This window comes from Varanus komodoensis, unplaced genomic scaffold (assembly GCF_004798865.1).
Source record: "Varanus komodoensis strain SLA01 unplaced genomic scaffold, ASM479886v1 scaffold5, whole genome shotgun sequence".
Lineage (NCBI taxonomy): Eukaryota > Metazoa > Chordata > Lepidosauria > Squamata > Varanidae > Varanus > Varanus komodoensis.
Genome location: NW_025336087.1, coordinates 31,239,514 through 31,251,894, shown reverse-complemented (window position 1 = coordinate 31,251,894; position 12,381 = coordinate 31,239,514). Strand labels below are relative to the sequence as shown.

Sequence of the window (12,381 nt, the reverse complement as noted above, 5' to 3'; positions counted from 1 at the left end):
AAGAGAGAGAAAATCTGGTACAAAATCATGCCACTTTAGAGTTTAAAGAATGCAGGTTTAATTCATTTAACATTTGTAGATTTTTATTCAATGCATTAAACTTACTTAGACAGACTGGTTAGAAGACTCTTGCCAATGGAAGGAAGGGAGAAAGGAAGGAGGGGTGGATGAAACAGCCAACAAATAAATACTCTCTTTTAGAAAAATGAGACTTGCTGACACAGTAGTATTACAACTACTGAAACAAAAAAGAGCAATCAGAAGTTTAAGACATAGTAATAAATCTCATTATCTTGCTCATAATGATAAGTCAAACCATACTAGTCCTTTCTGATGTCATCACTAGACATACCCATGATGGAAAATAAAATTTAGCATCTATTTTCACATTAGATCTTGGCACATTTCTGGAGCTACTTCTAATAGTTCTGTCGCTTCTGGCAATAGCAGTGCCTCTAATCAAGCTGTTAGTATGAACACTCATGCACTGAATTTCTTCCAATTAATTTTAGGGCAACTACTAATGTATGGCTTTCAAAAACCTCTATTGCAGACAGAGATTTTAATCTATTTTAACTACTACTGCAATGGCCACTTGACATCGATAAATGCCTCCATCTCTACAACAGGCAGTCACATATATGCAAGAATGCATACACTCTCCGATACTATATAAGAGTAACCTATTCATTAAAACTATATGGTATAGTCCTTCCAACCTGTTCCAACCTAGGAGCTACACACTGAAATATCACCAAGAAAGCAAAGGCCATGAGCAAAATTCAATTCACCTTGCCTTGAAGTTTCTGCCCCTAGGTCTCGTATTAATGCAGTCCATATCTTTGATGGGACTCCATCCATTGCCTCTTCAAGACTCTTTTCATAGTCTCCTTCACACATCCTTCCCCTGACTTCTTCCTGATTACTGAACTCAGAACTACTCTGTCTCTATGTTCATGAAATTCAGTCTTCTCCTAGCCCTATATCCTCCTTCCTTCTTGTCCCATCATCTTGTAACTTATGGAACATTGTAGTAGTTTCAAAGCTAAGCAACTTGCATGCAATTGCTTAGGAAACAATGGAGGCCAGTGGCAGGCTTGCAGTCAGCTACACTCACATGGAGATATGCTTTGTCTGAAGGAGTATATTCAGAGTGGGGATAGGGGACAGCTTTATGCAAGCATCCACTGCAATCTGAGTGAACACAGCAAATTTTCACATAGTACGTGAATGGTAGTAGATTAGACATGGCCCTGTTCTTTGGAAAGAACCCCTTCCTATTGCTTTAGAAGGCTTCTGCTGCCTCCTCTTCAGCACTAAGATACTGCTGGCTCTATGTCTTCTGTGCAACTTTTCAACCACCAACTGGGCTAAGGAAGCTGCTCTACAGGTTCAAGCATATAAGTCCAGGAAGTGCTCCCCTCATACCTACTTACCTAACCAGGTGTTTTAACCATCTCCCCATGAGATACACAGAACCCTAGAAAGAGTGTCATTAAAGCAGCTTTCATTTTGCTTGCAAATTTCCAAGCTCAACTCATTTATCATTTTAATTATACTTTTTTTTACCTGTAGCAGATTCTTTTTTATAGTCCCAAGATTTTAAACTCAGTACATTCTAATTTCTCCCACCTTATTTATGTATTCATTTCATTTGTACATTAATTATACACAAATGAAAACTGTAAACAATCAATACAGTGACAACCAATTAAAATTGAATGAGGAACAGTGCAGAGTAAGATTCTCTGTAATAACACCAGACATTACTGGCTGGCTCATGCTAGATTCCCTCCAATTTTACTTTTCACATCCAATTTGATGGAAAGTAATAGTTTGCTATAACATATTTATATGTTATGGGCCTTATGTATGTCCCTTTCTCATTTCCCCATCCCACACAGCCAGGAGAAGGATTCAATAGAATTTAGTTTCACTTCCCATGACAGTTGTTTTTATCATTTCATTTAAAAAGATAGAGAAATTTATTCAGCTGGTTTCTTTTTCTTAAGGCACAATCTCTGCTTTGGACATAAGAAGTAAGTGTTCATGGAAAGTGGAACTAAACTCAGCTGAAAGCCTCCTCCAGCTGTTCAAGAGAAAGGCAATTAAGACTCATACTTCATTTGAGATCTTCCATCTAGCATTACTAATTCAAGATTTGGCATCATGTGTGAACTGGCCCAAAGGCCAGTCATGGCTTTTGTACTATATTTCAACTAACCCAGAGTGATTCAACTATGCCTGGCGTGGTATGCAGGACTGCCTTGGAGTTTGTCACAGGGGTTGCAGCTACAGCAAAATGTCACACAGGCTGTGGCTTACCAGAAACATGTCATATTAGTTTACTGGGAACATGTGGAAGGAGTTGCACCGGCAGCCAATAAGCTACCAAGCCAAGTTCAAGGAATTTATGCTGACATCTAATACCATGAACAAGTTACAACCTGCTTACCTGATGGAATGCCTTCTGTTTTATGTACACTCACATGTCTTAAGAGGAACAGGGAATACTTTGTTGGTAGTATTTCATTTCCCTGAGTTCAATATGCAGCAAAGTGAGCAAGACACCCTGACTGTAGAATCCCATCCCCCACTTCATTTACCAGTAGCACCAACTCCAACAAGCTCTTAGCACCAGTTAAAGGCTTTTGATCAAATTCTCCTTTTCTTTTCTTTTCTGCTGAATAATGTGAACTTATTTTTCTGGTATTGTTCTCCTCCTATTATGGTGTTTTAAGTTGATGTTAATATATTTTTCTATCTTTTACTGCATGCATGCCATTTTGTCATTATGTTATAAAGAAAAACAGTTAAGAAATGTCTTAAATAAATAAAGTCATACATTAAAAGAATTATCCTATGGCCTCTAGACATTGCTGAGGAGCCACAAGATAGCATGGATTCCTAGTTCCAAGGGTGGAAACAGCACTCCAAACCCAGAGCTGAAAATCAAAGTTGCAATCGCCCTTCCCAACCAACAATGTTGAAAGTACCTTGGAGAGGGATCATTAAGGAGGCAGGGGAAGACTGGAGTAACTACAATGTGATGTATCCTGAAGTTATTCCAACCTTCTTTCCTCCCACTCTGAGAAACCATCTAGTAAGAATGCAGGGTGGAAGGAGCAAGGAGTTAATCTCTGTTGCTCTTGCTGCTTTGCATTCGGATGAGTGTAAATTTATGCTCATCTCCATAGGAATGTGCCCTTATTAAGTACATACTGTCCCAGTACCACTGAATTCAATCAGTAGCCAAATCTACCCATAAAATGTGCAAGATCTTACACTAAGAAAAATGGCCAAGTTGTTTCATTTGAACAACTTCATTCTGTACTTGTTTGCACAAACCTAGTATCTTACTCAACAGAGAAGCCTGTCACAGAAAGCACTGAATTCCCTGCAATATCAGATCTATATAGCTTGGAGAAAAGGTGTTAGTATAATGTTTTAAACTTCTCTAATTGATTCATGCATATGTATATACACATACCCTTCAGACTTTTTATATTCTTGGCAACTAATAACATACAGCTTTTTTACAAAAGTAATGTGTAAGTTTCACTAAGTTTCATTAATAGATTACCTTATGAGGTGACAAAATCCTTTGTCTGAACTTCTCCACCATCTCTGGACCTGCAGCAGACCATGTTGTTGCAAAGACTTCTGCTTTGTCATGATCTATGTTAGAATGCTCCAACTGCTGTTTCAGAACTGCTGGCTTCAAATTGTGATATACAGCCTGTAAAAAACAAAGCTCAAATTAAGTACGCTCCCCTATATGCTACTTAGATGACTTATGAAAGCACCCCAAAAAAGACTGAACATGTTACCCATTGGACCAAGCTGAAATTGCTGTAGGCATATCCAATGAACAACAAAAAATGGTTTGCATAACATTGTCAGTAAGTAATGGGAACAATCCCTAGCTTGAAGAAGTAAATATTCCAGCAACAAAATATTGCAGCCAGAGTATAATATTCCTGTAACAGAAAGGAGCCCATGAAATGGATAATTAAGTTTGTATTATAGTTCAAACTGAATGTTTAGAAAGGCCTTTGTATTACTGACACGTTTTGCAATGCAAGGATACAATCCTATAAGACAGTGTAACCTACTTTTAAGTAGGCATATGTAGAATCATGTAGTACTAATTGTAAAAACATTTACATGGGTAAAAGGAATAGAATACACCTCTGTTATTTCTCTCTATTAACATTGGTACTTCAACACTATGTGCTGCAGTTACTCACACTGCTACTAAAGAATACAAACCTGCATCTACTATTGCTAGAAACAAGAAGCCTACAGACACCAACAGAGCTCTGAATTTCAGCCTTCCTGACATATAACACAATACACATTCATTTCGAAGTAAGTCCCATAGTGATCAGTGCAGTTTACCCTAATAATTGTGTTTATGAATGTAGTCCTAGACCTGGTCTGCACAACAACAGATCAATGGCTTCAATCATTTATTTAGTGCATGATCACAGGTTATTTAACTTGAGATGAACCACAGTTTATGTCAGCTGAATATGGCTATGTTTTTCGATATGTAACTCCCAAGGAGGGTGAACATGAGTTGTTGAACCCAGACAAATGTTGTGTGAACCCAATCATCCTGGGTCATTTCAAGGTTATTTCAGTAGTTGGATTATGTGAGGGTTATTTAACCTTTGAATATCCTGCAATGGCAGGGCTTGTATTACTCATTGATCTGCATTTCAAAATAATTTCCATGTATACCCAGCTCAAGCTGTAACTCATAGTGGGTCAAATAACCCATAATGAGCCATCATATGAACCAGACTGTTGTTACTTTAACACACTTCCATAGAAAATATAAGAGAAAATACCTGTTCCAAAATGAATGTTATAGTTTCAAGAACAAGATGTAAATCTTGCTTTTCCACTGAGAAAGCAGCCTGAAGCTTTTCTTCCTCCTCTTCTGTGAAAGTACTCTCTGCCTAAAATAAAATTAAAAAAACCTAAAAGATACTCATTTTTATTATACTGAATGCTTTTCCAGTGGCTTACACAAAGGAAGCACAAACCAATGAACAATAAGAAAAGCAAACACACAATTAAATTATATCAAAAATTGCTGCAGATAAGAATGAATCAGGAACACACACGTTTGTCATTATAAAATCAAAGATTTATGCACATTTAAATACTGACACAGAGATAGATCTTGGATGATCTGGGCCTCAGATGTATCACATTATGTGCAAATTTTACTGTTAATACTTAATGCAAAATGTCCGTGTCAGATGCTCATAAAATAAATGGAAATTGAAGAGGCAATGACACTAATCCCAGGCATGTCTATTTCCACCAAATTCACTATGATTCATTATGGAGTAAATATGTGTAGGACTGCAATGTAAGAGATGCCAAGGAAGAAATTCCATGTGTACTGGTTACATCAGGGGTCTCAAACTCGTGGCCTGCGGGCCAATTGCGGCCCGTGGGATGATATTTTGTGGCCCCCACTTGATATCAAAGTTTAGTGATCGTACGGCCCGCGCGTTTTTCTCACACACACCTACATGAGTCATTACCCTGGGTGCAATGTTCCCTCTGGGCTGCGTGCCGGGACAGGCGGGGCATGGCCCAAGGCCGACCACCGCGGCGGTGGTGGGCCGCTCATCCCGCGTCGCTCCCGGAGGCCGGCCCGGGCGCCACCGGTGCTTTGAAGGCCGCAGGGCCCCTCCCCCGTGCCCTGCCCGGCGCACAGCTTAGAGGGAACATTGCCTGGGCGTTTTATTTTTTTTGTCACCTGTGGGCTACCATAGCTCAGGATCGTGACAGCAACGCAAATTAACAACGTTAGTCACTTGAAACGTGATTCGGGAGTGTCACCGAGTGAAAGGAAAATATATCCTGTCACCCAGTGCAAATACGTTTTGTTTTGTTTTTTGTCACCCAGCCCCAGTCATGTCTTTCTCAAAAACTGCGGTGAAGAGAAAGGTTGGCGATGAGCACAGGCAATTTCAGGAGAAGTGGAATATTTTTTTGTTGAGCACAGGGGCATCCTGACGTGTCTTATATGCACAGAGAAAGTTGCGGTGCACAAGAAGTACAACATCAGACGTCATTACTTAACTAGACATGCTGAGGTGTATGCAAAATACCAAGGAGATGAGAGATAGGACCATGTCCCCAAACTTAAAACATGTCTACTGAGGCAACAAGATTTTTTCAAGAAAGCAAGCAAAGAGAGTGATGCGGCAGTCGAAGCCAGCTACGTAGTGAGTGAGATGATTGCTAGGACAGGAAAGCCATTTAAAGATGGCGAGTTCATCAAAAAGTGCATGTTACAGGCTGCAAGTATAGTCTGTCTGGGGAAAAAAGGGTCAGTTTAGCAACATCAGCCTCTCAGCCAACACAGTGGCAGAGCGCATTTCTGACCTGTCAGGTAACATTTACGATCAACTGCGTGAGAAAGCTAAACATTTTCATGCATACTCAGTCGCTCCTGATGAGAGCACAGACATCACTGACACTGCGCAGCTCGCAATATATGTCTGTGGTGTTGACGACAATTTTGAAGTGATGGAGGAGTTACTCACAGTGATTCCAATGCATGGCCAGATCACCACTCAGGAGATATTCCGCCAGCTGTGTAATGCCACTGCAGATACCTGCTTACTATGGAAGAGTTTTGCTGGAATAATAACCGACGGAGCGCCATCAATGACAGGGAGAAGAAATGGAGTCGTGGCACTTGTTCAAAGAAAATTGGAGGCTGTGGAAGAGGCCATTGCTCTGCACTGCATTATCCATCAGCAGGCCCTTTGCAGCAAATGCCTGAAGTTTGACAATGTGATGTCTGACGTTGTGAAATGCATCAACCATATCAGATCCAGGGGCTTAAAGCATCGGCAGTTCCGCGCCTTTTTAGAGGAAATAGAGTCAGCATATGAGGATGTGCTCTACTACACCAAGGTGCATTGGCTTAGCAGGGGAAACGTCTTGAAGAGGTTTTTTGAGTTGAGAGCAGAGGTGAAAACCTTCATGAAGAAAGATGGGATGGCTGTTCCTGTACTAAAGTGATCCCAAGTGGCTCATGAACTTAGCTTTTCTTGTTGACATCACACAGGAGCTGAATGTACTGAACAAGAAATTACAAGGCCAGGGGCAGCTTGTCAGTGCTGCCTATGACAATGTTAGAGCACTCTCCACAAAACTTGTGTTATGGAAAGCCCAGCTTTCTCAGACAAACCTCTGCCATTCTCAGCATGCAAGGCACACATGGATTCTGGCACACCATTCAGCAGTGAGAAGTATGCTGATGCCATTGTAAAGCTACAGGAAGAATTTGATCACAGGTTTGCAGATTTCAAGACACACAGAGCCACTTTTCAAATTTTTGCTGAACTCTTCTCCTTCGATGTGGAAGATGCCCCCACCCCCCGCCGCTGTGCATCAAATGGAGCTAATTGACCTGCAGTGCAATTCTGAACTCAAAGCCAAGTTCAGGGAGGTGAGCAGAAAAGCAGACAAGCTTGGACAATTTTTGAAAGAATTGCCCCTTACCTTCCCTGAGCTTTCCAGGATGTTCAAGCAGACCATGTGCCTTTTTGGGAGCACCTATCTGTGTGAAAAGCTCTTCTCCACCAAGAACTTTAATAAGTCAAAGTTCAGGTCCAAACTTACTGATGAGCATCTTCAAGCCACACTGAGGGTCTCAGTTGCTTCCTCCCTCAAGCCAAATGTGGCTCAGCTGTGTAAGAGGAAGCGCTGTCAGGTCTCTGGCAGCAAGGAGTAGGAGGAAGTAAGAGAAGCCTATGTTCTGAAGAACCGTTCATGTTCTGAATTATTATTAGTAAAGATTGAGAAGACTGGATCAGTTGTACTTTTTTTGGAATACCTGAAATCCTTTTTTTGTGGAATACTTGATGCAGCCCAGCCTCACCCAGACTCTACTTCCAGCGGCCCCCAGGTAAGTTGAGTTTCAGACCCCTGCGTTACATCCTTCTGAGATGAAGGCAACCCACCGTCCCATCTATTTGTTTCAGATAAAAAATTTCTATGTGACCTTGAAAGGATACCATACCCCCCCCAAAAAAATAAAACAAAGTATACAATCAAACCTGAAAGGAGTAACACATTTGGGGCAGGGGAGATTTAGATAGCCTGCAAGACCAAAGGTCATTTGGAAGTCATGCATGTTAACCATTCAAAAAGCCAGCAAAGAGCTATGCATTTCTAAACAGAAGATATTCCAAGTCTCAGGATAACTGAGGTAGCCATGCTTCTAGCCACTTGAGTTTATACTTCACTGATCAGATAAACAAAACAGAGCCTGAACTAGGGCAAGTAGATTAATACAGAGAAACTAGTTTTAAGATATGTAAGTCCCAGACTGTGACATGAAGTTTGAAACTACCAAGCTTGCCTAAGATTCTATTTGCAGCTGGCACCTATTCCTTCTTACTACTGAAATCACAAAACATTTTCTATGGAAAAATTAATGTCCCATATCATTGCTCTTGGGCCTTTAATGGAACTAGCATCATGTTGTAAATAGCCTTTCACAACCCAGAGATACTGACAGATGATATTATCTACACAGTAAAACAGTCACAGGGCCATTTTAAAAACTGGCAACAGTAGTTGAGCTAACACTCAGGGTCTTGAATCCAACGGCTTTTGAGGAATCTTTCATATATAGAATGAGAATTTTCTCTGCCTACTCCACTTCTAGAGAAGTGTTGACAAAGAAGCCATCCTGAATTCAAGTGTAACTTGTGACATACAATGTAGAACTTGTAGAACATACAATGACCATAAAAACAGTTATGTTTAAGGCTACTAGTTTCAATATTAATCAATCAATTAATCATAAAGGACCATGAATTCTATGAAGCTGAAGTTCTTTACAGGTGAATACAAAAGCTCCTTCCATTCAGCACACAAAACTGGAAGGACTAATATTCCATACACACCACTGCAAAAAGGTAGTAGCACCTATCATAAATGGGGGGAGGGGGGCATCAGATCACAGAACTACACCTTCCCCAAGCTGGTGCCATCTAGATGCATTGGACTACACCTCTCATCATTCTCAGCCAGCACAGAAGTTACAGTTGGGAATGGTGAAAGCTGCACTCCAACCGCATGGGGAAAGTATTACCACTGGGTTGCAGCAACAGCATCATTACCACCGAATAAATATATGGTTGTTAATAATAATTTTTAAAATGTGTCCATAGACCTGAAAAGGCCAAAGACTGCTGTTTCAGAGCCAGTCCACTGTGAACAGAACAACTTCAAAAGGCATGCTACTAATCGACCCATAATTAGCAACAGAAAAAGAAGAGGCAGTTTCATTTGTACTTGAAATAAAGAATGCCAAGTCTATACTCTGGCACAGTTCACAGTTATCAACTTAGGAAAGATTGTGTGCCATTTTCTGTCCATACGAACCTTTAAGTGAAGCTTCTGAAGGATGCGCGAAAGTAACCGAGAGAACCTGCCTGTATCTATGGCACTGATGAGAGCCACTGCCTTTCGAACACTGGACGATGAGGAGAGAAGTGGAAAGAAAGGAATCAGTTAATGGAGAACTGAGAGGGAAGAATGAGCTTATCTCCCCCTCTCTGCTTCACACACAAAAAATGGCAAATTTAACTTTTCCAGGCAAGGTTTCTGTGTCATATAATGCAAGTGATGTTTCCACCGCCACAGCCTGCTTAGCTACTTAATCTTTTTACGGGGCAATCAAACACGTGTCAACTCGGAAATACTTCCCAAAAAGCTTAACAAGGCTTACTCCCAAGTACATGCGCACAGGACTATGCTTTACGCTATCAGGGTGCCGTAACCACAAGTATGATCACAAGTATACAGTAAGGCGGAAGGCACTCTACATATGCTCAGGCACCAGCTTCTTTTCACTACTTAGTATGAGCCTTAGCACTGAAAAACGAGCGGGCCCGGCTCAGGTGAAACCTCGGCCCGGTTTTAATACGGCAGTGCTACAGGCAGCTGGGATAACATTACCCACCCGCGCCCCTCACCACTAGCCCACAAGAAATAGCCGAAGCCTGACAAGACCTTACCTGTCTGTATCCGGAATAACAACGGGCGCCGCCATCTTGACCTCCGTCAATCACAGCATGCCCTCCCCTTGCATAGCCAATAAGCAGGCGCGGAAAGTTTTGCCTTTGAAGAGCCAATCCCAGCTCGGGTAATATGGTGAGCTCCGCCTTTCGCCTCCTAGCCCCGCCCCAGAACTGCGGCTTGTCATTGGGAACGCTTTGCAAACCGGGGACAACTGTGGGGCTACCCTGTCCGTCGGGGGCGTGCGAGAGCATTTATTGATCCGGTGCTGCAGAAGCTACTGCAAGTCGCCCGTAGTTCTCCAGGGGCGGTGCAGGCGGGGAGAAGCGGTTGGGAGGCGCTGCGGCGGCCCCGGAACAGCTGCAGGATGCCGACACGCTTCACCTGAGTGGCTACTGCAGCGTGTCTCTTATCGCACATTGCCCCGCTCCCAGTCGTCCATCCTGCGTATTTATGGCCGTGGGGACGGAACCCGTGGTGGAGGTTTCCGGGCATTAGGACTTCGGTCTTGCACTTACTTGAGAGTAAGCCTGCTTGTAAAGCTTTGAGCTTCTTGAGTGCACGTGCGAAGCTGTGCACCATAAATAACCCAATGTAAAGGGATATTTAGGTGACAACACTATCCTTCAACTCGGAATTCGTTCTTTATTTCTATACCGCCCAACAGCCCTCTGGGTGGTTCACAACATCCCTTTAAAAATACAATTAAAAAGAACCATGTTAAAACATATTAAAAGAACTTTGTAAAAATTAAGCGTATAATACAAAATTTAAAACAGATCACACACACACAATACCTTGAAAAAATCTGGCAGGCCCCAGTGGACTAATTGAATGCCCTGCAGTAGAAGGCAGTCTTTACCTGGGGCCAACATGATAGTAAATTTGGCGCCAGGCGGACCTCAGTGGGGAGATTGTCCTATAACTGGAGGGACAGAATCCAGAATTACTACCATATAAAGGGGGCTCTGGATCACCGTCGAACAAAGAGCTTCTTTCCGCACGCCACCTGCCGACAAGGTGCAGAATGCCCAATGGTAGCCAAGTTATCTCAGCAGAAAATTTGGCAACGTAGAAGCACTGCTTAGAACACTACGAGAAGCACCCATCGAGTTTAACTCTCACCGACCTGCTCCTATAGGCATGTCTACTCAGGTGATAGCCGAGATGGTGGTTAAAAGTATTGCACAGGGAATCCAGAAGATGCGGGTTCAAGTCGCCGCTCGGCTATGAAGCTCACTGGGTCACTGTGGGCCAGTCACTCACTCTCCTACCTCACAGGTCTGTTGTTCTGGGGATAAACTCGAACTGTGTAAGCTGTCCTGAGTTCCTCACAAGAGGAAAAAAGGTGAGATATAAATGCAATGAAATAACAAAAAGTCACATCAAATTCAGGGAGACTTAGCCTTACTGTGCAGGGATTAAAATCCTAGAAGATGACCTGAAGGTATTTATTATTTGTTTGTTTGTTTGTTTATTTAGAAGGCTTCTATGCCGCCCCATTCGCCGAAGCCTCGAGGCAGCTTACAATAATAAATAAATAAGAGCAGTATAAAACAATATAATATGAGTCGACCTGGCCTGAAAAATAAATAAATAAATAAATAAATAAATAAATAATATTAACAATTAAAATAGCGTTTGAATAAAAAGCTCTTCGCCTGGCACCAAAAAGCAAATAACGATGGCACCAGGAGGACCTCTCTGGGGAGCGCATTCCATAGATTGGGTGCCACGGCAGAGAAAGCCCTCCTCCGAGTACTTACCCTCCTAATATCTTTCACGGAGGGTTCCCGGAGAAGGGCCTCTCCCGCTGATCTCAAGGGGCGGGTGGGCATATATGGACGTAAGCATTCCTTCAGGTAACCAGGACCCAAGCCATTAAGGTAAGTCCCATTTAACTCAATACAGCCTATTTCTGAGTAGACATGCCTAGTAATAGTTTGTAAGTGTGCTTTTGTCCTCACTGAGATCCTCCTAAACTGCTTTTAATACAGTTTAATTACAGCAGCTTTGAACAAGGCAGGACAATCGTACAATAAAAGCCTTGTCAGGAATCACCCACTGTTGTAAACAGAGCTAAAAGAAGGCCATCTTGACCAAGCCATGGTATGCTGGCATAATTGTGATCCATGTGCCATTCCCTTTAGGATAACTGCTTCTCAGATTATGAAAGAGATGGTGGGGGAGGCTGAAATTTGGGGTAATAGTATAGCTACAGTGAGTCTTAGATGTGTATGATGGGAGAAAAGAGAGCCAGTGTGTCATAGCGGTTGGAGTGTTGGACTGGGAAATTGCGAGCTCTGGGTT

General features: G+C 42.1%; 1 protein-coding gene across 2 annotated transcripts in view; it reads right to left on the bottom strand.

The window, feature by feature from the left end:
* COMMD10 (COMM domain containing 10) overlaps positions 1-10,137 on the bottom strand; it is an 87,206-nt gene extending 77,069 nt beyond the window's left edge. For both annotated transcript variants that reach the window (XR_006416276.1, XM_044446209.1), the window contains exons 1-4: positions 10,071-10,137; positions 9,436-9,526; positions 4,857-4,967; positions 3,584-3,739 (exon numbers count right to left, since the gene is read on the bottom strand). Coding sequence is in view for 1 of the 2 variants with exons in the window: in XM_044446209.1 (XP_044302144.1) it covers positions 3,584-3,739; positions 4,857-4,967; positions 9,436-9,526; positions 10,071-10,105 (393 nt within the window). In the remaining variant the exon portion in view is untranslated. The remainder of the gene's footprint in view (positions 1-3,583; positions 3,740-4,856; positions 4,968-9,435; positions 9,527-10,070) is intronic.
* Between the last annotated feature and the right edge of the window lie 2,244 nt (positions 10,138-12,381).